The sequence below is a fragment of the Grosmannia clavigera genome (assembly GCF_000143105.1).
Source record: "Grosmannia clavigera kw1407 unplaced genomic scaffold GCSC_144, whole genome shotgun sequence".
NCBI classification, from domain to species: Eukaryota; Fungi; Ascomycota; class Sordariomycetes; order Ophiostomatales; family Ophiostomataceae; genus Leptographium; species Leptographium clavigerum.
This window is the reverse complement of record NW_014040797.1, coordinates 1,395,499-1,419,219: the sequence shown is the minus strand read 5'-3', so window position 1 is coordinate 1,419,219 and position 23,721 is coordinate 1,395,499. Positions and strand designations below refer to the sequence as shown.

The window sequence follows — 23,721 nt, the reverse complement described above, 5'->3', positions numbered from 1 at the left end:
TAGTGTGTTCTATTAGCTTCCGCGTGGGTATCTGCTATGACAAGCCGCATTGATTTTGTGTTGTGATTGAATTAAAAAAGTCTTGGGGAATCTAAGCTCCGTCTGGAGAATATGTACACGCTGCTGCAGCCGGATCCCCGGCTCAGTGCTTTGCGAGCTTCGACCAGGACCGTATCCGGGGACCGAAAAAGTAAAGGACGTAGACCAGGGCGACCAGGCCGAAGGAGACGAAGCCGAGCGTGGCCATGGCCCACTTGGCGCTCATGTTGTCGAACATGACAATGCCGATATGAGCAAAGGCAGCGGCAAGGCCGAAGGAGGGGATCAGGAAGGCAGCAATGGCCGAAGCAGCTACGTTGGTGTAGACGTCGGTGATGTAGTTGAGCATGGCGAGGTAGAGCAGGGGGTCGCAGAAGCCGAGCACGCCACCGGCGACGACGGGCGACCAGAAGGAGGTGTTGCCACTGCAGGTGAAGGCGAACCAGAGCAGCGAGACGGGGAAGAGCCAGACACAGACGAGCGAGGTGAGGAAACGAGCTTCGGGGCGCGGCGTGCCGCCGTTGCTCTGGCGATCGCGGGTGAAGAAATAGGTCTGGACGGGGACGAAGAGGAACATGACGGTGACACCGACGATAAAGTTGAGGTAGGTCAGATCAGCGCCGATGTAGGAGAGACCGTTGTTGACGACGAAGACGTCAAAGACGCCGTCGAGGTAGAGGAAGAGCAGGCCATAGGCAAAGCCGTTGTAGATGGCCAGGAAGATGACAATCGGCTCGGTGCACATGATGCGGAGGGCCATGGTAGTGACGAAGCGCATCTCGCGCACGACGTCAATGCGCTCCTCGGAGATGGCGATCTCCTCGCTGTCGTTGACCTGGTGCTTGCGCACGGCATCGCGGATGACAATGCGTGGCAGAGTCTCAGGCACGAAGCACATGCCGAGGGAAAAGGCGCCGCCGATGATGACACTGGGGATGTTAGCATGATGGACGGATGAAGACGTCGGAAAAACGAAAAGCACAAAGCAAAACCTACTTGATCCAGAAAATCCAGTTCAGACCCATGTGCGGATTGTCTGCAATCCACTCGCCGATGGGCGAGCCAAGACTGGGGCCACAATTGGCGGCGAAGACGAAGAGAGCCATGGGCTGGCCGGCATTGTCAGCATCGCCGTAGAGGTCGGCAATAGTGCCGGCGACGTTGGACAGGGCGGTGCTGCCGGCGGCACCACACAGGAACTGGAAGATGATGAGCATGGCCATGTTGCGGGCCAGGGCAGTGCCGATGTTCAGAATGGCGAAGAGCAAAATGGAGATGACGTAAACCCATTTGCGGCCACCGATATCCCTGTGGGGGTTAGCTGTGCGGTTCGCGCGTCCGGGGATTTCTGCGCCTCGCCGGCATCATCGCTAGACATACGACAGGGGGCCGAGAAAGGCCGGTCCGATGGCATTGCCCAGGATGAACATGCTCTGGCCGAGAGTGACGATCTGGGTGGACTTGTTGAACTTTTCCTGGACGAGGAACTCGGCGCTGACGTAGCTGGTCGACGTGATGGTGACAAAGACCTGCAGGGCACAGTAGATGGTGATGATGGTCCACTTCTTCAGGCCGCTCCAGTGGACTGGATGCGCTGCATCGGCCGTCCTGACGCGCTGCAGCGTGTTGAGCGTGGCATCGGTGTCCATTGGTGTGGCCGGGCTGTCGAACGAGCCGGCCTTTTCCTTGTCGTCAAACATGCCTTTCGGCTCGGTCGACGGGACGGACATGGTAAGGCGAGAAGAACGAGACGGAGACGGGGGTAAAAAACTCTAGACGGAAGGACAAAGAGTCGAGGACAGACCGCGAAGAAAGGGAGAACGGCTGGGCAAAAGAGGGAGAGAAAGCGCAAAGACGGCCCACCGCATTGATATATACAAAGTCTCTGCGTCTCTGCGTCTCGCCAGGTCGCATCGCATCCTTTCCGTCAGCTGAGCCGGAGGGGCGTCCCCCCGCTGCGATTAGAAAAATTCACGCATGGCCAACCATTACGAATGTGTTTTGTTGTCGGATGCGACCCACGTCGGCGTGATTGGCGCGCTGCTATCAGCAGCCATGCCGACTGCTCCGAGTGGGGACATGTATCAGTGTGTAATCCTGGTGGTGTAAAAGACCGGGGCGGCGGCAGATAAGCTTTGTGTCAGGATGAGCACAAAGGCAGCCCGTCCTGCCGCGGTGCAGCCGCCAAAACCGCTTTTTCCATCCGTGAGGGTCCACGATGGCAATATTACGTGTACGGAGACTCCGTAGTTTGCCCATTCTGTCAAATAAAGAGCCTTCCACGCTAGTCCACGCTAGGCCGCGATAGGAAGGTGTCGTTTCAGCCGTCTTTCCATGTCCAATGTGCCTTACGTATTCTGGATGACCTTCTGCAGATGGAAGTGTGGCCGAAGTCTGCTGCTGTCGACTAGGATGAAAGCAGAACTACAATGTACGATACATAGTGGACAAGCTCGCCGGCAGCCTGCAGCGTGCATGCGACATGCCACGCAAACGGTCAGCACGCGAGACAGCGTTCCGCACAGACGCTCAACGGGCGAAAAGGCGTTGACGACCATCTCCATGTCTCTTGTGCAGGGCAGTGCCGAGCACAAGGCGGCCATCCGCGCCAAGGTGTGGGCAACGCTGCGCGCCGTGGCCCGGCCGGACTCACGCTTCCACTACGACTTCTCGCGCTTCATCGCTGATTTTGCAGGCGCCGATGTGGCCTGTGATCGCCTGCTGGCCCTGGACTGTTTCCAGCACAGCCGCACCGTCTTCATCGCGCCCGACAACTGTCTGGGTCACCTGCGCGAGCGCGCCCTGCAGGCCGGCCTCTGCGTGCTCGTCACGACGTATGGCATTTGCCGCGGCTTCTGGCTGCTCGACCCGGCCACCATCGCGCCCGCGCTGTTTCGCTATGCCGCCACGCTCGACGGCATGGAGCACGTTGGCCGCCCGGTGTCCCTGCAGGATCTCGTCGACCTGCAGCCTGCCATCGGTCCCATCGGGCTCATGGTCACCGGCACTGGCGCCATCAATACCCGCGGCGTCCGCTTCGGCAAGGGCCATGGCTTCTTCGACCTCGAGTGGGCTATGCTCTTTGCTCGTGGACTTGTCCGTCCCCACACCGTCGTCGCTGCCGTTGTCCACGACTGTCAGCTGCTCGACGATGACCTCCGCCCTGAGCCGTTCGACACCGTCTGCGACCTCGTCATCACCCCTACCCGCGTCCTTCACGTCGGTCCCGTTCAGAAACCCACCTGCGGCATCCTTTGGGACCGCCTTCAGCCCAACATGCTCGCTGACATTCCTCCTCTCCAGGAGCTGCAGGCTTTGGAGGCTCAAGTCGTGTCTGCTTAGTAAGCAGGTCACGGGAGCATACAGGACTACACCACTATAGAGTTCGTACAGACAATAGCGGAATAAACACACCCGGATGCAACGCGTGCTTCAGTCGCATTTGTCAGCCACCAATAGCGCTCTTGGCGTAACCCAATTGGGCCAGAGTTCTGTCACACGCTCAGAGACAAAACCTTCTCGACCCTCGAGTTCAATAGTAACAATGTCTGCCAACAGACCAGTCCTGATTGCCGGCGGCGGCCTTGCATCGCTGCTGCTGGCCCAGTCCCTCCGGCTGTCGGGTATCCCGTTCAAGATCTTTGAGCGAGATGCATCCTTTGTGTTTCGCGCCCAGGGATACCGCTTGCGGCTGTCGACGGAGGGTCTCGACGCCATCGAATCCGTGCTCGACCCCCCCGCATACCAGCGGTTCTGGGACAAGTGCGGCAAGACGGGCGGCAGCGTCTTCTCGGTCCTGGACGCGGTCACCGGCGAGCCAGGGCCGCAGCCCGAGATGGGCGCCTCAGCACAGCAGCTGGCCTCACGCGATGGCCGCGTCATTGGCATTGCGCGTGGTGACATGCGCGCCCTCTTTGCCGACCGCTGTACCGAACACATCGAGTGGTCCCGACAGGTGGTCGGCTACGAGCTGAGCGTCGACGGCGTGCGCGCCACCTTTGCCGACGGCAGCTCCTCTGTCGAGGGCTGTCTGCTGGTTGGCGGAGACGGCCTCTCGTCACGCATTGCTCGCCAGCTGTCAGGTGGCCGCATCCAGGTCTACGACACCGGTGCCCGCGGCATTCACGGCCAGGCGTCCAGCACCGCCTTCCAGGGCCTTGGCGAGGGCGTCTTCTTGCTGGCCGACAACAGCCGTCGAGGTCAGCGTGTGTTTACCATCACCAACGTCCGCTCTGGCGATCGTGACGATCCAAGCGTGCAGCTCGGCTGGACGCTCGGCGCTCAGCCTGGCGTCATCGCGGCCCCCAATGATGACGACAGCATCGTCGGCAAGCCGGCCGCCGACATTGCCCACGCGCTCACCCGCGATTGGCATCCCCGCTTCCGGCCGCTGTTTGCGCAGATGAACGAGGCTGACGCAGCATTTTGGAAGATCACGTGCTCCCCTCCCACAGGCGTACCCCACTGGGCCAACGAGCCGCGCGTAACCGTCATCGGTGACGCTGCCCATTCCATGACGCCGGCTGGCGGCAACGGTGCCAACACGGCCGTCCGCGACTCTGCTCTGCTCGGCCGGCTGCTGCGTGAGGCCGGTGGCTACCAGCCCGGCCTCACGGCCGCCTACGAGAAGGAGATGCGGGTCTATGCCGGCGAGGCCGTGCGGGCAAGCTATGCCATGGCTGTCAGCCAGTTTGGCGTGAACATCGATGTCGATACCTGTCCCACAGTTGCTTGACCCAATCCACAACGGGTGGCAGACGCTGGTGTAGTGGAAATCCCTAGTATGATTTATGTCTAACGCTATCGGTCTCATGCTGTCTAATGCCTTTTGCCCTTGTCCAATTCCCAGTATTCCATCCGATGTCAATTTACACCGTCTCAAAGCCCCACTGTTTGCACCAGTTCTGCATCAACTCTGGCGTCACGGCCGTGCTGCTCGCCATCGTCGGGCTGCTCGCCGTCGTGTGCTTGACCTCAAATGGCGGCATTCCCCGGTTCGCCGCAGCATCGGCCGCCATCGCGCGGTACGAGTCCAGCAGCTTGATGCCCGGGTTGCGCTCAATGTCCTTGGCATCGTCTGTCTGGCTCTGTTCCAGCCGTGCGATCCACTCGCTGAACGGCACCTCCTCGGCGATCCGCTCGACGCCGTAGTACGCCCGGATGGCCGGCGCAATCGTCGTCCACGTCGTCTCGGACGGGTTCACGCCGTGATAGTAACCGCTGATGTGCTTTGGGTCGACTGGTTGCGTGATGCCGTCCACCTCGAGCACCAGCCGGGCGATGCGCTCGGCCGGCGTCCAGTCGATCCGCTTCATCGTCGCCAGGTCCGCCGGCAGCGCCTTGAGGTACAGGCTCGACGCCACGATCGATGGGAACCACTCGTGCCGGTTCCACGCGCCAGATGTCGCCTCGGGACCGGCAATCTGGCCCACGCGCACCACCGCCAGCGGGAAGTCGCCCGTCCTGTGCGCGTCGTCCATCACCAGGCTGCCCACCAGCTTGCTCGACCCGTACCCGCCGTTGGACAGGCGTAGGTCCTCGAGTCGCTCCTCCGGCACCGCACCCTTGCTCTGGTCCCAGTGCTCGGCCGAGGCGATCGACGAGATGAACGCCACCGCCACCCGCTTGGCCGACTGCGACGCAAAATCGGCAATGTTGCGCACGCCCTGGATGTGCGGCTCAAACGTCTCGACCGGGATGTTGAAGTTGACCGACCAGGCGTTGTGCACGAACCGGTCGGCCTCCTGCAGCAGCCCGCCAAACACGTCCGCCGGCAGCCCAAAGTCCGAACGAGACAGGTTCGCCTGGTAGAACTCCGCCTTGCCGTTGTAGCCCTCCAGAAGACCGCGCTCCTTGGCCGCCCGCGCCTGCTGGCTGAGCCCGCCGTCGGCCGCCCGGTTCAGACACACGATCCGCTTCACTGCCGCGCTCTTGGCCATAAAGTCCAGCAGGTACGATCCCAGCATGCCGGTCGAGCCGGTCAGCACGACCGTCTGGTTCTCGTCCAAAGCCTCCGGTCGCCCGGTCTTGGCCTGTACCAGATCCGTCGTGTACTTGTCCCACAGCTGCTGCATCGCTTCCAGATGGTGGGCCTCTTGGCTCTCGGCAGTCACGCCCTGGCCGCCCACAATCGTCGCTAGAATGTACTGCGCCAGCTTACGCGGCGTCGGGTAGTTGTAGATCACACGCGACGCCATCGTAGAGCTGTCTGTGGGGTGACCTGCCGACTCGAGTCCGGCTCGGAGCAGCTTCGCTGCCTCAATCGTCTGCAGAGAATCGACACCGGCAGTGTAGAACTGCACGTCGGGGTCAATCTTGCCAGCCTCTAGCTTCGTCTCGAACAGGTCCTGGATGGCCTGCACCAGGTTGTCCTCCGAGCTGACGTCGATGGGCGGCACTTCGCCGTGAGAAACCTGCCCGGCTGTCGCATACAGTTCGTCGATCTCCTTTTGGTAGAGTGTGATGGTGGCCTTTCGCTGCACCGTTCCCTTGGAAGCACGGGGGAAAGGCTTCGCGGGATCCGAGAGTATGATAAACTCACGCGAAATCCTTCCGTGCGCCACCGTCTCCTTGTTGGCTTTGACAATGTACGGCCACACATTGTCGATGAACCGCTTCCTCTCATCCGCATCTTGGGGAGCCCTCAAAGGCTCGAGAATGAGGCCGGCCTGGAACTTGTCGGACCCGATGACCAAGGCACCCTTAACGTCGGCATGCGCTGCGACGGTGTCCTCGATCGTGACCGGGTTCAGCTTCTCGCCTGTAGAGAAGACAATGATGTTGTCTGCACGCCCGTGGTAGGTCCAATGGTTAGGTAGCGTGGGGTGCGGCCGGTAGAGGTCCTTTGTCGAGTACTCGGTGAGGTCTGGAAAGGTGTAAAAGATGCCTTGATCGGTTGGGTGATGCTTGTCCTTGCGCACAACCACCAGCTCATACACCTCTTCTGTGTCGCTCGCCTTGCGCCAGTCACCGCCCATCATCTCAGTGTTGAAAATAAAGTACTGCCATAGCTCCGGGTTCGACTGGAAGAAGAGCGGGAAAAGCCCGGTCTCCGTTGCAGAGATGAGGTTGATTAGCACAACACCGTTCTGTGTCAGCTTGTTGCCGATTTCCCGTGAAATGTTCCCTGTATTGATTAGTAAGCATGGTCCACACAGATTTCGTGGCCGAACGTACCTCCAAAAGTCACGGCGAAGTTCAGCTTCTGCAGAGCGGCAAGCTGCTCGGGGTTGTGGCTCATGTCCTCCAGAATCGCCGGTGGCAGGCAAGCAGACTCGACATCCGAAGCAGCCAGGCACTCCTGTGCGAAGTCGGCAGACAGTGGCCGTTCGCTCGAGGCTAACGCAAACGGACTTTGCCAATAGATCCACATGGAACTAAGCATCAGACCGCCGGCGTGGAATAGTGGCACTAGCATCTCGTTAGCTGCAGCTTTGCCGAAGTCACATCCAGGGGGAGACCTACTAGGATTGAAGATTCTCTTGGACCTTCCAGTCAGCACGCGGATCACGGACTCTTCTCCCTGGAACTGCCCGACGTTGTGGTAGTTGTCCAATAGCGCCAAGAGGCCCTGGGCCACGACGATGGGCTTTGGCAGGCCGGTGCTGCCGCTAGTGTGCAGGACCACTGCCGGCTCCCATTGTGCCTGCTCGTACGTCTTGTTGAAGGGGAAGGCAGGTGACTCCTTGGCGTGGAAGCAGCTTGCTACCGAACCGATCGGGACAGGCACCATTTCTCTCTGCTCCCGCCAAGCCTGGGCCTTTTCTTCGTACTGGTCGGCGAAGGCGACAAATCGGCAGTCCGTTTCCTCAAACAGCTTCATGTGTGCCTCCTCTGAATTACGAGGTGACGTGAAGAGAGCCTTGTAGCCGGCTTTGATGCATGCGACAAAGACAACCAGGTAGCGCGCATCGTTGGGTCCGATGTAGGCTATGGTCGGGAACGTGTCCTTGGGAGCCGGCCCACAGGTCTCGATAATATGGTAGGCATAGCTGTTGATTGCGTTGGAAAATGCCTTGGCCGTGATGGTCTCCCAGCCGTCCTTGGCGTCCGACGAGCGCGGAATCTGAAATACCTCTGCCAGGGGATCGTTGCGGGCGAGATCGTCGACAACGTGGGGGATCAACCGCTTGCCGTAGGCAGGGCCTTCAACGGCAGCCAAACCGCAGTCCAGAGATCCCATATTTGCAAGGATGTTGATGGCGATGTGAAGTTGACTTGTGAAAAGTGTTGGTTCGTGTATAGCTGAGTTGTTTGCTGAGAATTGTTGAGACTGAAAGTTGTTTGAGAGTTGGTGAAGAGATGCAAAATTGGTGTTGGTAGATATCGGAGAAATACTGGAAATAAGACTGAAAGCGAAGCTGGAACCGAACCTGAGAGCGAAACTGGGAATGATGAGAGAAATCTCCCCAACTACTGCCTGCACAGTCGCTCTATTATATACAAAAGCTGTTGTGAAGTCTTCACCCTCCGAAGGCGAACATGCGGCTATAAATCAGTCGCTCTCCGAACAAGACGCGAATCGCGATGCTGTCTTTCAACTTGCAGTGGAGGGTCCGAGTATGCATCTTTTGGTCGTACCCACCCACACGCAGGATCCACTTTGGAACAGACGTCACGGCGAATCTAATGCATCGATTAGCGAAGCACACGTCTTCGACGACTGAACTAGTCAATCATTGCAGCGGTCGTCTGATATAGCGCGGGCTCTCAGGCAACTGTGTTTTTAATGGAGAACAAGACGCGTAGCCTTTCCTAAGGGACAGCAGAGTTCGAGCGAAAATTGTCGCTCTGTCGCTCTGAGAACAAGGATTGGAAGAGCGCCTAATCTGGCCAAAAAAAACGTTCTCTGGACGCCTGCTGTCTTTGACGATGAGAACCTAACGAAACACGGCTTATTTCCATGCTTCAGTTCATGTACAGTGACGTATCCCTTACGGAGTACGCAATGGCAGACCCGCCCAAACCGGCTTTACTGGCCTCTCGATTGGTGGCAGTTAAGTCTGGGCCCATAAAAGGTACCCGAGCCTTCTGGAAGAACCGCGCCGTCCTTCCCTAACAAACGCGACTGAAATAGAATCATCCGAGCTGTGCCGAGCGAGCGACGCAAGCTACTATGTATGTACATATTATGTCCATCGGGCACTGATAATATCTCTGGGCATCTAGCTGGAGGCCGGGTCTAGAGGACGATCGATTTCGGGTCGCTGTCCTATTTGTCCAGGGGCTCAAGACCCCTGCCAACGAGAGCTGCGGACATGTATAATCGAGAGGCATTTTTGGACCTGGACAGGCTGCTCGACCGTTCGTTGGTCCCCAGTCCCTCGCGACTCCGTTCGGATGCTCGCATCCCGAGAGCGTATGCGGCAGAATCAAGATGTCGCAGGCCACCAGGCATCCACTTTCGACCTAAAAAAGACGTTGTCTCTTTTGAAGTGGTATTCTGTGAAGCAAGGGGGACACTGAACTCGCAAGCTAAAGCGATCGTGGAAAAGCAAACTGCAGAAGAGCAGTAAAAGTCAGACAAGGGTCACCCGATGATCGTACAATACATCCGTCACTACATCTCCCTCGTACGCTCACCGGGCGTTGCCATTCCTGTCATCGCTGCTCGGTTGAAATGTGAGCAGGCACGGCTGTTGCCTTCTGTGATGCGATTATTAAGCCAGCGCTCTGTTCGTCGTTTTGACTTTCACACCGAATTTTGTTGGGCCACTATTCTCGGGACGCAGATGGTAGCGAAGTCCACTGTGGAGCCGGGGAGTTTTGCCAGATAGTAAGAATCTAAGTACTTAGTAAGGTTCTGGCATGCAAGGTTAAGATCGACGGACCTGACGGGGCAAGGACAGACAATAATACGAGTTTACAATAGGGGCTGGTATCTCGCTATGTAAGATACGTAGGAGAGGGATCAGAGTTATTACACCTACTACGGAGTATGTGAGTCCGTCGGCAGAGTGGAACTAGACTACGGAGTACGGAGTACGGAGTACGATAGTAGGATACCACTGCAAAACCCCTTCCAACCCACTCTGTCCCACATCCAACCCGCTATACGGAGCCGTTGTGCGTCGTATGCACCGGAAATACGACGTTCGGAGGCTCCGGATTTCTCCAGCATCGCTGGTCGAGCACGTACGGAGTATTTACGACTCGGAACCTCCGAACGATGCATGTACATACGACGTAGTAAGGCCACAGTTTCAACAAATCGACGGCTCCAGCAGTTCGACAGCATGACGTTGCAGAGAAGATCCCCGCTTCTTTGTGGCAATGAAAATTCTGCAGCGGTGCAGATCCTCTTCGCACAACAGGTGGATATGCATCGAGATGAGCATCTACGTCGTACATATGTAGTAGGGGTGCGAATTTCTGTGGCCACGTACGTCGTAGCTCAACATCACATGGACACGGCAGTTGGTCTAGTCAGCGCGGCTTATCCCGCATCGTTAGACGATTGCCAAGAAGAGCAAAGATCGTATCCCCGCACATAGGGCGACCAATCAGATGGTCAGGATGGTGGCGCCAAATGGTTAAAAAAGGCTTGCAAAAGTTGGCGAGCCTGCATACATGCGGGCCAGTATGCAGTGCGATGACTGAGCAGACAGAAATAAAGTACGTATATGACATGTGATCTCGCCACGATCAGATGTGTGACGTAGACAAGCAGCCGAATACGACAACAGGCACCCTCTTACTCAACACTTTGGTCTGCTAAAACTCGACGTGACCCTTATCCTTGACAAAAGTTGCAAACCACGGCACATTGCCCTCGTGGCTGGCCAGCTGCGCATAAAAGCTCGCATTTGCCTCGCCGCCAAGGGCCCCGCCCATGGGAGCTCCGTCCGAGAAGCGCTCGTCCACTAAAAGAACCTAAAAAGTGCTTGTTGGAAAAGCACAGACGAACATTGCCGTCTTCAGGTCTGCCTGGCACCACGCACCGGGAGCCAACGTGTCCCAGCCGCTGACTGCCTGCTACGCGGCCACGCAGGTGCTGATGGTGCTGATTCTCAGGTCCAAAACCACTGCCTTGGTAGGTAACGAGAAGAGGGTGCCCTCCACCGGTGGCGGCATGAATGTGGCAGCATTATAGACGATGACGCTGGGCACTAGTTTCCAGTCGGCCCAAACCGCAGTAAACAAAGCTAGCACCGAGCTAGGTCTAAGAAAAGTCGGACTTTAGCGACAAGAAGCCCTCGGCCGTTCGCGGCGAACTTTTTGGCCACGCAAAGACCAATTTTCTGCCCGGGGCCCAGGATGGACGATTGGATCGGAAGCCATCATATGAATGGGTATTTTGGATGCCTGGATCGGCCAATAGAGTGGCTCGAAGTGCGGGTGGTTCAAGTAAAGATATATATCAATATCGCCAGGAACGGCCTCCAATGTAGACATGCGATTGCGCAAACCGACGATCAATAATCAGCCGCTTGTCGGGCTGACAACCGTCGTTTGCGTCCGCGGAATTCGTTGCAGACGATGGGAGTTTCAAAATTTTATATTTCTGTATTACTCCTTTTCGCACACGTGTAAGATCTCTTCTGTTTCGCCAATACTCGTATGGACATCCACGTGGTGCGTTGCTTGTCAATAACTTTCTTATAGGCTCTCAATACCATACATAGTAACCTGTGTGGTAGATAATACAGATATGGCCTTGGCAATGGAGCAAGTCTGCACTGGTGAAGTCTAGCGTCGTGGAGAAACGGTCTGGTCGATTCGTAAAAGCCACGTGCGCGGCAGCACCATCGCAATGGTAAGATGGCTCTAGCGAGCTGCAGATCGTATTCAGGTCATCCAGGCAGAGGAGACCATGGTTTGGTTCCGTAAAGGCTTATAATGATGCTTAATATTGGTGTCCTTCGTATGCATGTAGCAGTGATGACAGGCCGGTCATCTATAGTATATCAATATATAAAATACCTTGTCTCGTTGGGTAAGTTGGAAAGATGTGGCAATTATAGTCCATTTTCTATAAATGTTTCGATCTTTCTCATTTCAACTTCAGCTCTTTAGCCCCTTATAAAACCAATAGAAATACATATAGTCTTTTAAAATACATGATAAACTATCACTCAGAACCCTGATATAGGGTCTCCAACTCGGCAATCAGGTTATCCTTGAGTATTGCATTTTCATGACTGATTCTAGAACCAACTTTCCCAGCTGCAGTTTTCTCGACCAAAGACGCCGGCCCAGTTTTCAAGTAGACTTCCAAACTGTGAGCTCTTTTGGGGGCTTCTTCAGGAAGTCTTATGTCTTGGTCAGCATACTGGTCAGAGTTGGTTTTACTATTTCGCTTTGAGAAGCTCTCACTTTGTGCTGTCGTCGGAGACTAACATTGTCTTGAAAGATTTTGTTGACATGGTAGGACACTGTGTGGAATCTATCTTGCTACCTTACTTCCAAACTGACCAGCTCTAACTGTGTCAGGGTGTGCATGGCTATTTAAGCTAAGAGACTACGGTCTACTTTTTGTTTACAAGTATAGAAATAACAAACTGCTCGCCGCAACTTCTGCGGTGAATAGATCTGTGCTGAGATTTAGTCCTGGACACTTCGGCGGTATAAGTATATGGCAGCCCAACATCATGCATCTGCGTTGATAACCGATCCCAGAAAGTTAGGTTTGAGCACAATTGTGTGCTCCCGTCTTCTTCCTGCGGGGTGGATGCTCTGAACTATCTTCTAATAGGTGCAAAACCACTCCGTACTCTGTACAAAACAGGTCTAGCTGCCTCCTGCTTAGTTATACGTGCTAGGGTGGGCTGAGCACGGCCACTTCTAAATAATTGTTTGAACACAGTAGTGTCTTCAGGACTGAGGGGCCAAATGATGCTCATACAAATACGCTTTTTTGTGGGACCGTGACCAGATATATGTCTCTCAAGTGATACATATTGCCTCAAAGTCTCGTTCAAAGCGACTAGAATTATTCCACGGGCTCCTTTATTTTATTATAGGCGCGCTGGTATCTTCATTGTTTCTGACACGCAATACTGATTCTCCGTCGCAATGAACTGGGCGAAAAGACAAGATATGAACCAGGAAGCATCTCCTAAACTACAAACTACTCACAATGGTCCAGCTGACTCCGGAATCTCCAACCTTTACAACTTCTATGGCCCCTCTTGTTTTCGGGATACCGACAATCCTGCCCGGTGTGACCTCTCCAACCGCACAGATTATCACACGAGATGTATTGCCCTAGCCGCTTACCTCGAAAGCCCGAGCATTACCCCTGACATCACCCCTGACATCACCCCAGACATAACCCCCGATATAACACCACACTGTACACCCATAATGAACAGCGATCCGGGGCGGATGTACATGTGCAGAGAAGACGACGTGTTTCGGATGAACTTTTCACAATCTTTTCCCATGCCTGTAGCTAGCGACCGAGGCACTGGGAGCTCAATTTTCGATAGTACCGACGGGCAAAAGTATGTCTTTCGTCAAGAGGGTCTACAAACTGAAAGCCATGTTCAACATAATGACCTCGAAAGATTTTTTACCAATTGCCAGCTCGGCAGTGCGAAAGCCTCAGTTGTGACAGAGTCCGATAGCGACAAGAATACCCCCCTATCGCAAGTGATCACGTCCTTGGAACCAGCCTTGCTGGACAACGAGGATGAGTTGAGTGGCTCTGAGAGCTCTTGGTGTTCGAGTTGGTCCGATAATACTTCAGACGATGACGAAGGGCATCCTATTTTTTAGCTAAGAGGAAATTACCTGAAAGTCGTGACGGCAGCATACCTTCAACACCAATCTCGAATTCAGACTTGTAACAAGCCAGGCCCGCTACAATCTCCGACTTTTGCATCTGTGGGAGGCCAATTCGAATCAAGAGAGCCATATTGCAGGAGTGGGCTACTCTCAGGTCACTTTGCATACGGCACACCCCTGGACTTGACAATTGTAGTCCCTACAGCGGCTGATTCTGCAGCTGGCACTTCAGCATGTACCCCTTCCCCAAGCGCACCGAACAATGCTGAAGGTAACCGAGACCAAAACGCGTCAAGAAAGCGCGGGCGGTCATCTGGTTCGACCCCTGGAAAAGACGAGGCGAAAGTAGGTGCTAGGACTCCAAAGAAGAGACGTATGGCGACTCAAGAACTATGCTTCGCCTGCCCGTTTGCGAAGAAGGACTCCATACGCCACCGGGAGTGTTACCGGTACTTCCTGACCAGAATTGGAGACGTCAAGCAACATCTCAGCCGCTGTCATCGCATGCTAATACACTGCCCGCGCTGCTCGATGCAGTTTACCGAACAAGATTTACTGAATGTTCATCTCAGAGATTGGGATAGATGCGAAAACGGCCCGCTTCCCGATATGGAAGGCATCTCCGAAAGCCAAAAATCTCAGTTGAGAAAGAGGGTGGCGTCTCGACTGTCGGACGAAGAACAGTGGTTCACCGTATACGAAATTTTATTTCCAGGTCACCCGCGTCCCAAATCACCATACTTGGACAATAGTATATCAGAGGAAATGCAGAGGTTTCAGGATTTCTTGTTGCTTCGAGGCAGTATATTGCTTTCCGCGTTTTTAAGTTCTAGTGGCGCAATAACTTGGAACTCTCCGCCAGGAGAGAGGGACCAGGAGAGGTTCCAGCAGAGCGTCCTCTCAGACGGACTCCAGGCCATATTCGATCAGTTCACAAGCGCAACCCCGAGTCAGGAGTCATCGCCTAGCTCCAACTCTGCTAATCAGAGAACGTCCCAATCCGCAGACTCTGGTATCGGGATGCACAATATCCCCAACGAGATTAACGGGTCAACGGATGTTATCGAATCATTGAGCAAAGTCACAGAGATCCTGAACGCAAGTGAAGAGTCTATTCCAGAACCCAGCATGGCTTATCTCGAGGACCTAATGCCTCCTACAGATACGAAGGAGCAAATAACCAACTTTTCTACTGAGCCTCTTCTCAACAACATGTTGCCTGATGACCTCAACCTAGGTCTACAAGGCAGTTCCGGAGCCAATGCTGCGACTCTCGAATCTGTGCATGATCTCGATAGCATTTCCCTGTATGACTCGTTTCCACCGGGCGAGTACACCACTGACGCCTGGTTAGAAGAGGAGTTTTCATTCGACTCGTTCTTTTCATTAGAAGGTTGTGAATAAGTGAGCAAGTACACTGCAGGAACTCCCGTCTGAATGTATCACACAGCAAGTAAATTTTCTTAGGAATGAGCATTGAGAGAGCGGGCTACGAAGATAGACCGAGAATGAGACATGACAGCTCTTATGAGCCATTTTTTGTTGACCCATCCAATTACGACTCTGAGACGTTCGTTCAAGTGGAAGCCCGAAAATCATGTGGGGTTTTCTATGACGAACTGAGATGTTACGTCAGCATCTGCGCACGGATCGCGTTTGTCCGTCTTTGCGCTTTGTCCGGGACTGGTCGGAATTGTGGCGCTTGCTGGAAGAGGTAAGCTCAGCTGGGTGACGGAAGAGGCCAGCCACACATTGTCGCTCCAGCATTTCCGACACCTGGAGCTCTTGTTTCTGTTTCCTTCTGCTGCCGCCTTGTCGAACTCGCTCTCTCCAGCCTCAGCAATCGCAACTCTCATCTGCTTGATAGACAACGGCTCCATCCGAAAGCACATCCGAATATTCTCCTCTATCCTCCAGGCTCCGTCTTGCCCGCACAGAAACAGGACACCCCTCCAAAAAGCGGCAATTTTACTTTGTCCCTAATTGGCAGCCATGGACTTTTCCAACATCTTGTGAGTTTCGACTCCCTCCCCATGTGCTATCGGACGAGCTCCGACGAGTGTTTCTGTATGGCCGGTGTCCATTTTGCTGGCCGCACAGGACCGCCGCTGCCGCTGTGTTCCCGGCCGTTGGCATGGCCCGGGAGAAAGCAGGGATGAAGAAAATTTGAAAGAAAACAACAGCTAGCTCACAGAATGCCTGTCAACAGTCGCATCGTCAACCTGGTGGTTGGCGTGATTATGGTGCTCGGTGGTATCTCACAATTCTTCCCCGCCCACTTGTATGTACTTCCCTTGTCTCCATCCCACTGTTGCTCTCCATGTGAGCCAGAGTGTCCTCCTAACCAAACACTCAGCCAATCCATTATCATCGGCGTCTACGTGATCCTCTTCGGTCTTGGTAAGTCGCTCTGTCACTTTCTACCTGACCTTGGCTCGGCTAACCACAAACAAATCACCCACAGCCACGGCACTGCTCGAGTTTCAGATCCCACTTCAGGTTTCTCGTTACGCCTCATTCCTCTTCTCCTTCATTGGTCGTGGTATCTGTACGTACTTCCCTCGCATTCCGCAGCATTGGCAATGTGGCCTTGCTAACGTCATGTCTTACCTGCAGTCTACATTTTTATCGGCTCGATCTTGCTCCATGACGGCACCCTGCGTATCATTGCCGGCTCGATCATCGGCGTGATCGGTGTGATCTACGCTGTCCTCGAATTCATCCCGTCCATTGAGCCGCCCGCCAACATGCGGGAAGCCGATGCCGGCTGGGGTGCTGAGCAGGTGTAAAAGCCTTGGTGCACTTCATGAGAGGTGGAACAGCTGTGTCCATCTTTGTTTCTGCTCAGTTGCCAGATGCCGTTGAGGACGGTGAGTGAGACTGGGAGATGCTCTTTGGTAGGACTGGTGCCTGAAGAGCCTCCTCTACGAACGGGCTGGCCGGTGTTGCCGGCAGAGTCGGGATTGCCCAATATTGGGCCGTGACACCTGTACGTTGTGGGGTGGGGTGTCTTCTCTCTTTGATATACTTCGTATTGCGTATAGTCTATAGATAGGTCTGTAACTGGCCATGGCCAAAAGCAGGAGGTGGGAAGGACGGACAGGGACGCGAAGTGGTTTTCGATATTGTAGCATGTATGATGTACGGAGCATTTAGGCCGTGATTTAAATGGTACTGGGTTACATGCGAGGTACCGAGAGTTGCAGAGTCGTATTGGCGGACAGGTGAAACAGGCGCGAGTAGAGGAACTCCGTAGTACTGCCTGCTCCGTACATCGTTGCTGGCGATGTCTGTCCGCACTGCATCTGCCGAGCTATGCACCTCGTATTATGCATAATTACACTTGTTTTTTCACGACAGGGACCGACTAGTGGCTTCAGCGCTATGACCCAAGCTGCTCAGCCTCTGATCACTGCCCAGACAGCTTAGCGACCAAGCTGGTTTGGGGCAATGCCAAGCCAATCAGCCAGGACGAACTCCGTAATGGGGCATTGTTTACACGACACTGCTGCAGGCCTTTCTTCCTGCCAATCCCGTCTGTCAGCTCATCGTTGTGCCCCGACTACTCTGTGCCACGCAGTCCTGTATAAAGGACAGCTTGGAGGACTGGACAGAGAGAGGCTGGATAGCTACTGCATCATCCGTTCTCACCCGACTTCTCTGATCTCAGCAGCACACACTCCCAACAAGCATCCGTCCTCCAGCTGCAATGCGTCTGCTGTCCACTGTGGCGGCCGTGGCCGTGACTGCAGCCGCTCTGCCTGCAACGACTCCGACAGCCGTGGCCTCGGCACTCGCCCGTCATCGTGCCGCGTATCAAGGAAAGGAATGTCCGCCGCTGAAGCGCGGCAGCTTCAACATTGACCAGTACCAGCTCTATCCCGAGAATGCGGACTGGGACGAGGACTCGTGTCTGGTCTACTTTGGGTAAGGCCGTCTGATGTCCCTGGCTCTGCTTCCTGTCTTCTGACTTGCTGCAGCGCCCTCTGGAATGCCAGCGTGGCCATCTACGACCCATATGCCGACGACATGGTCGCCATCCTGAACCTTGACAACGTCACAAACACCGGCACCGAGCACGTCGGTGGTGTTGCCTGGGACCGGTTCACAGGGCTCATCACGATCCTCGTAGACTCGGCAGCGCCCTGGTCGACCGGCGGTGCGGATGTCTCGGGCTCGAACCTCGTGCTCAAGTGGAACCCCGTGACGGCGAGCACGCTTTGGACGGCGAACCTCACGGCCACGACGCAGGGCCGCTACGGTGCCTTCCAGGACGTCGAGACCGATGACCGCGGCAACACCTATGTTGTCGGCACGTTTCCGCGCAGCATCGTGCGCGTCAGCGCCGACGGCGTCGTCGATCCGTGGTATGCCCCCTCGATCGCCAGCAACGAGACCATCGACACGACCGTCCCGGGTCTCGGCGGCCTCGTGGCCCTGCCGCAGACCGGCAACGCAAAGGTTCTGCTCGCCAATGATGCCGCCAACGGCAGCATCTACCGCTTTGATATCAGCACCACCTGCGACCACGTCCCCTATGACAAGCCGCTCACACCTGTCGCCATCGTGCCCGATGTTCTCTACAACGACACCGACGCCATCTACGCACCCCCACGCTACGACGGCACCGTCTTGCTTGTATCCAGCCATGCCAGCGGTATCCAGGTGCTGCGCGCCCGTGACGCCTCCTGGACCACCGCCGACTACCTCGGCACGGTGCCTATTCCGCCTGCTGGCACGTCCGCCGACGTCGTGGCCGCACTCAAGGGATCCTTCACCACGGCTGCCGTGCAGATGGGCAATAACTCCGTCTACATGGTGAACGAGTGGTTTACGGACGCCTTTGTCGCCGGCGGCGTGGCTGGCAATCGCACGCTGTTCCCGATGCCGGATATCACGGCGGCCATCGACGCGCTGCTGGCAGCATGAGGTCGGGAGGATTTTTACGTGTATATATGCATATATGTTAGCCACTAATGGCATCAGTCTTTCTTGACGATATCGTATGTGAAATTCCTCTCGTAGGTTGCTGGTCTAGATGGCAGACTGCAGCTGCCGCTGATATATTCTTACAGTATTCTGGCTCTTTAGCAGGCAGAGAAACAATCCCTAGATTGGAGAGCTAGCAGCAACAGACGCCGATCGGCTTCCAGGTCTATCGGCACTAGAGGTCTGGGTCTTCGTCTTATGGCTAGGTTGTGACACCAATCTGACAGGTTGCCTCATTAGGAGGATGTACGATGCATACTCTCTGCAATATGCTAAGGGCGGAACAAAATGGCGGGGCCAGGAGAGTTAACGTCTAAATCAAGCGAAAGATCGAGGGCAGTCCATGCGTAACGTGTAGGTCTGTAATCAAAAGTTGAGCCCCGGCTCTGTTGACCTGCCCATACTATCTTATATCATTGAGCAGACACAACACGACGTGAACACCTTAGATTCCTTCTCTTGCACATCAAAGATACAAAAAACACGGTTCCGTTCTCGCTCCTCCTTTTCGTAGCGACTCGACTCCAGACCAATATGTAAGCCTAATGCGTAGAACCAGCGCCTTTGCTGCCGTCGTTATCCATTTCGCCAGGTCTCCTTTTGTTGCCGCGCCTCCTGTAACAATGCTCATCCTGCACGCCTTGCCCTTGATGGGCTGGTAGGGTAATAAAAACACAAATTAGACCTTTCGCAAACTCCTCGGGACAAAATCAAATTCGTCTAGTTCGTCTTTCTGCAGAGGCTTGCCTTCAGTCAAACTCGGCCAGCTCTCTTTCCTTTGCCGCGAGCATCTGCCGCATGCGTTCGGCTTCTCTCCGCAGTGCCGCCCGTTTCTCTGCTCGGACACGGGCAGATTCCTCTTTGTCGTTATTGCCGTGGCTTGAGTACGGGCCTCCCATGCCACCCATGATAGTATTGTCTTCGTCGTCGGTCGGAGCGTTTAGGATCGACTTGATCGACGAAAGCCGCTTTGTCACCGCTTCCTGGTTGTTGTTGCCACCGCCGCCAGCCCCTGTGCTGCTATTGCCGTCGCCATTGGCCGAGGTCTGGTTGGCGTAGTCGGTCTCACTTGACGAGAACGAGCGCTTGCGCGTGGGCGAGAGAAAAGAGGACGGTGACAGCGACGTTTGCCGCTCGTTGTTAGGCATGGAAGCGAGTCCGGTCAGAGGCGCCAAGCGATTGTCGTCGATAAGAGAACCAGATGCCTCCCTTCGATAGCTGGACGGCTGCTGCGATGACGACGAGTGGTATTGCGTCAAGTCGCCACCCCCATGTCGTGGCGGGGCCAGGCAATTCTGACGCAACAGCGGCTCGGGAACGAGTGACATCGGGTGATCTGGCCGTTTCCGGAGGCCCAGGTTGACCGAGCCGTCCGAGTTCAAGGTGCCGCGTTCCAATGCCACATCAGCTGGAGAAGGCAGCGTCGGCTGGCCGGCAAGACCGGCTGACTGTGCAGACTGTGCAGATGCGGCTGGCGGTGGAGACACGCCGTGTTCGCCAGACGAGGAGTACTCGTCGCCCTGTGCGTCCTGGGCCGTTGGGATCACCCGTTTCCGTCGCTTGATGATGGATTTTTTCATAAAAGTCGGCCGGTGCACGCCGTGCAGTTTATAGTATAGGCCTGCAACCACTAGTCAGCTCAACAAGGATCATGGTACGTAATATGGACGCAATGTACAGATATCAGCATACCGCAGGCGTTGCAGATCGTCCGGCCGTTCTCGTCTCGTCGCCAGAGTGGCGTGATGGTCGTGCTGCAATTCTGACAAGCGATGACCACAGTGGAGATCTGGCCTTGCAGGCTGGCCACGTCGATGGGTGCTGTGGAATCATAGGACGCTGTAGTGGCAGTCCCTGAGCACTCGCCATTTGCTCTTTGCGACCGAATTTCCACGGCGTGGTCGCCTTTAATGACACTGATGTTCGCCGTCTTGGATATCCGGTTGTTGAATGCTGGACAGCCGCTGCATCCTTCGGCACCGCCGGTGCCGTTGCAGTGTCCACCACCGGGGCATGTCCCGGGTGCCGTCTGATCTGCGGCAACGTACGTGGCTCCAGGCGTGGCGGGTAGCAGCTGCAAGCCAGCCCCCGGCGAGGTGGAAGCGGCATCCGGGGTTCTGCGGGACCGCGCACTGCTGCCTGCAGTAGCATTTGACGGCCTCTTCAGGTAGCTCGGGCGAGCGGTGTTCCTGGCCTTCTGATATAAACCACATGCGTTGCATATTATGGCGCCTTGTGGTGACCTTCTCCACAAGGGTGTTCGAGTGATGCCACAGTTGCTAAAGGAAATCGGTGTCAGAGGATCTAGACTCGACTGGAAAAGAAGGCGTAGATGAGATGCTTACCTGCAAACTTGACCGCTCAGGCCCTGGACGACACTTGCGCCAGCATCCGAGTGCGTTTCCGCGTCTTGGTGCGACGGCGAGGTGGCGGCGGTGGAAGAGGCAGCCTCAGCGGCGGCTGACGCTGGGCTCAGCGGCTGGACTAGAGACGGAGGCGATGCCGGACTTGGCTGGCGATGCGTCTCGGACATGGAATATGCTGGTGGTCCGGCCGAGCGACGGTCCTCTTCCTCATCTGACGAAGGCGACCGTATCCGGGAACGGTAGCGGCCGGACTCGGAGCCGTTCTTGCTCTCGCTTCTCTGGGTCATGGGCCTCGAAGGAAGAGCAGAACGCATGGGGGCGAAGTGAGAATGGCCCTGGTATTCCCGGTGCCCAGGGAATATTTGGTGTCGATGGAACGTAGCCACTGATGCCTGGCCGACTTCACTCAAGGCCATCGCCGAGAATCCACAAGCGAGGGTGGCAATGACAGAAAGAGGCTAGATCCTGGGCCAGCGCCTAGTGTCCCAGGGGGGATAGGTCGACGGTGACGGCGATCCAAACGACGCACAAAGATAAGATGAGACGATAGCGTAGGGTAGCGAGGGACGATTCGAGGACGAGATCGATCGGCTTCGGCTTCTACTGCGGTAGCAGGGCCTGTCCGATGCCGCACCGTAGGCACTGCAGATGCGGGATGGTAGGCAACAGGAATCAAGTTGGATCCGTAGACAAAAGCGAGAGCGAGAGCGAGGATGTGGGCGTAGGCGTACGGAGTAGACCTGGACGGCGGGGGAGTGGGTGGGCGGAGAGGAGAAGGAACGAAGAAGAAAGAGAAGATGGGAGAGAGATGGCGAGGGAAGAAAAGAGACGGTGAAAATCGACGGGGGGTGGCGGTGTGGCAGGGGGACGAGGCGAGAGAAAAGCCCTGGTGACGCAGTTTCCAAGAGGAGTTGAAGGAAAGACGTCCAAAGAAACGGAATGGCAGAGGCGACGATGTGGAGGCAGCAGTGCAGGGCGACGGAGGCAGGCAGTGGCAGCCGAAGCGTTAGTTCCAGTCCGGATGAGCTTACTGCGGCGGCAATGGGATGACGAACGACGGTGAGCGATGCAGACGAAGCAGTTCAGCACAACGGATTAGGAGGATGTTGGCTGAAGAAAGGCGGTGGTATCGTTTGTGGTTGCGTGCGCCACAAGAGGAAGGCATGGGGGTGGCAGTTGGCAATGGCTGGCCGGTCGTATCTGATAGGGTCTCCACAGGGGAAGGAAGGAAGGGGGGTCGCATAGGACAAGGGTGGTGTTGCTTTATCTGATGACAAGCAGTGCCAGAGGGCAGCTGGCCACTGTGCAGGTCGCATACGACGTAAAGTTGCTGCTGGGCCTGTCTTACAAACCTTCCTTTCTCCTTCCGCCGGCTGTCGTTCTATTACTATGTATCTCACTGTTTCTAGGACTCAACATGCTGCCCTGCTGCCAGCCTGTGGGTTTGCACCGCAAAGGGGGGCAGACAGCACAAGACACGTTCCCGAGACCTATCGCACGGCGATGTCGAAAATGGCAAAATTTTCACCTGTTTTTCCTCGTCCGTTTCCCCCCTTGCTTTGCGCTCGCTTTTTTCTGGCCTGCCAGCAGTGTCTGCTTGTTGGACTACGGCGAGTGGTGCTCGACCCGATCGCGTCTCCGTTCTCGGGTCCTCCCCTCGTCCAATCACAAGCCGTATAAATGTAATCCGCTAACCACCCTGATTGTCATCATGTATAGGCCTAGCCGTAATCACTCGTAGTAGCGGACCTAGGAGGCGGGTTCATGCTAGAATTTCGACTATTCTCTGCGAAATTGTCTGGCACGCTAGCCAAGCCCACTGCAACTCGGCCTACTCGTACGGCTGCTCGGTGCATTGCGGAGAACTTGTAGGTATATATGTACGGAGTAGTAGTATTATCTTATTAACCGTACGGAGCAATAGTAATACGCTAAGACCCTTGGAAGGGCCTAAGACCTCAAAGGGAAAACTGGATCTGTTATTTCGGGGCGCACTACGGAGTACGAGTACTATGTACGGAGTACCGCACCACATGTCTCTCGTGCTATACGCTCGTCAGATGGGATTGTTTCGCCTCGTGGAATCATTCACAACTATCAGGCAATCAACGAAGCGCCAAGTACGGGGCCCAGAATGCGGCTTATAATGCTGCCGAGAGATTTACATGGCATCTGAAGATACGTGTACGGCTGGTGTGATGCTAGTCTGACGAAAGTCTATATTCACTCCTATAGACCAGCTGAGTCTATCAACAACATCAACAGCGGTGGACTACAACACGCAAGTCATTTTTCTCGCGCTTCCCAACGCCGCCGGCCATGCGAGCCTATCCAAACACGTCGCCCGGTCTTTTCCTTGGTTTTCCCTTTCACGCATCTCACCCAGAAAAGGGGGCAAACCCCTCACCCAGATTGCTCACTATTGCGTCTCACTATTGCGTTGTCTCCTCTTCTCTTTCTTACACTTTCTTATCTAAACCTTGAGTCCTCAACGGCTTTCTGCTTCGCACATACATAGATGGATCCATGCAACATACTCCATAATACATGCAGATTAATAATACGGACAGCCCACTAATCACACTTTTTGCTCGGCGAG

The 23,721-nt window shown here is 55.5% G+C and overlaps 8 protein-coding genes across 8 annotated transcripts; 4 read left to right on the top strand and 4 right to left on the bottom strand.

Annotated features, from left to right (window-relative positions):
- Nucleotides 1-142: 142 nt before the first annotated feature.
- On the bottom strand, nucleotides 143-1,769 carry CMQ_3107 (vitamin b6 transporter bsu1; the record flags this gene model as incomplete). Its single annotated transcript, XM_014317185.1, has 3 exons — nucleotides 143-968; nucleotides 1,036-1,347; nucleotides 1,420-1,769. The coding sequence occupies 3 exons, from the start codon at nucleotides 1,767-1,769 to the stop codon at nucleotides 143-145; spliced, it is 1,488 nt and encodes a 495-aa protein (XP_014172660.1).
- A 745-nt stretch (nucleotides 1,770-2,514) lies between these two features.
- On the top strand, nucleotides 2,515-3,381 carry CMQ_2752 (5-formyltetrahydrofolate cyclo-ligase; the record flags this gene model as incomplete). The annotated part of the gene is made up of 1 exon (XM_014316830.1): nucleotides 2,515-3,381. The coding sequence occupies one exon, from the start codon at nucleotides 2,515-2,517 to the stop codon at nucleotides 3,379-3,381; it is 867 nt and encodes a 288-aa protein (XP_014172305.1).
- A 202-nt stretch (nucleotides 3,382-3,583) lies between these two features.
- CMQ_2859 (2-polyprenyl-6-methoxyphenol hydroxylase-like oxidoreductase) lies at nucleotides 3,584-4,774 on the top strand (the record flags this gene model as incomplete). Its single annotated transcript, XM_014316937.1, has 1 exon — nucleotides 3,584-4,774. One exon carries the CDS (start codon nucleotides 3,584-3,586, stop codon nucleotides 4,772-4,774), a length of 1,191 nt encoding a protein of 396 aa, XP_014172412.1.
- A 133-nt stretch (nucleotides 4,775-4,907) lies between these two features.
- Nucleotides 4,908-8,221, bottom strand: CMQ_3008 (nonribosomal peptide synthetase; the record flags this gene model as incomplete). The annotated part of the gene is made up of 3 exons (XM_014317086.1): nucleotides 4,908-7,165; nucleotides 7,216-7,449; nucleotides 7,504-8,221. The coding sequence occupies 3 exons, from the start codon at nucleotides 8,219-8,221 to the stop codon at nucleotides 4,908-4,910; spliced, it is 3,210 nt and encodes a 1,069-aa protein (XP_014172561.1).
- A 2,531-nt stretch (nucleotides 8,222-10,752) lies between these two features.
- On the bottom strand, nucleotides 10,753-11,112 carry CMQ_2927 (uncharacterized protein; the record flags this gene model as incomplete). The annotated part of the gene is made up of 2 exons (XM_014317005.1): nucleotides 10,753-10,911; nucleotides 11,026-11,112. 2 exons carry the CDS (start codon nucleotides 11,110-11,112, stop codon nucleotides 10,753-10,755), a joined length of 246 nt encoding a protein of 81 aa, XP_014172480.1.
- A 3,420-nt stretch (nucleotides 11,113-14,532) lies between these two features.
- Nucleotides 14,533-16,556, top strand: CMQ_2613 (copi-coated vesicle; the record flags this gene model as incomplete). Its single annotated transcript, XM_014316691.1, has 6 exons — nucleotides 14,533-15,160; nucleotides 15,758-15,779; nucleotides 15,977-16,048; nucleotides 16,124-16,167; nucleotides 16,232-16,315; nucleotides 16,384-16,556. The coding sequence occupies 6 exons, from the start codon at nucleotides 14,533-14,535 to the stop codon at nucleotides 16,554-16,556; spliced, it is 1,023 nt and encodes a 340-aa protein (XP_014172166.1).
- A 920-nt stretch (nucleotides 16,557-17,476) lies between these two features.
- CMQ_2842 (trichothecene biosynthesis enzyme) lies at nucleotides 17,477-18,696 on the top strand (the record flags this gene model as incomplete). The annotated part of the gene is made up of 2 exons (XM_014316920.1): nucleotides 17,477-17,694; nucleotides 17,748-18,696. The coding sequence occupies 2 exons, from the start codon at nucleotides 17,477-17,479 to the stop codon at nucleotides 18,694-18,696; spliced, it is 1,167 nt and encodes a 388-aa protein (XP_014172395.1).
- An 809-nt stretch (nucleotides 18,697-19,505) lies between these two features.
- Nucleotides 19,506-21,436, bottom strand: CMQ_2849 (siderophore transcription factor; the record flags this gene model as incomplete). Its single annotated transcript, XM_014316927.1, has 3 exons — nucleotides 19,506-20,377; nucleotides 20,449-21,035; nucleotides 21,102-21,436. The coding sequence occupies 3 exons, from the start codon at nucleotides 21,434-21,436 to the stop codon at nucleotides 19,506-19,508; spliced, it is 1,794 nt and encodes a 597-aa protein (XP_014172402.1).
- Between the last annotated feature and the right edge of the window lie 2,285 nt (nucleotides 21,437-23,721).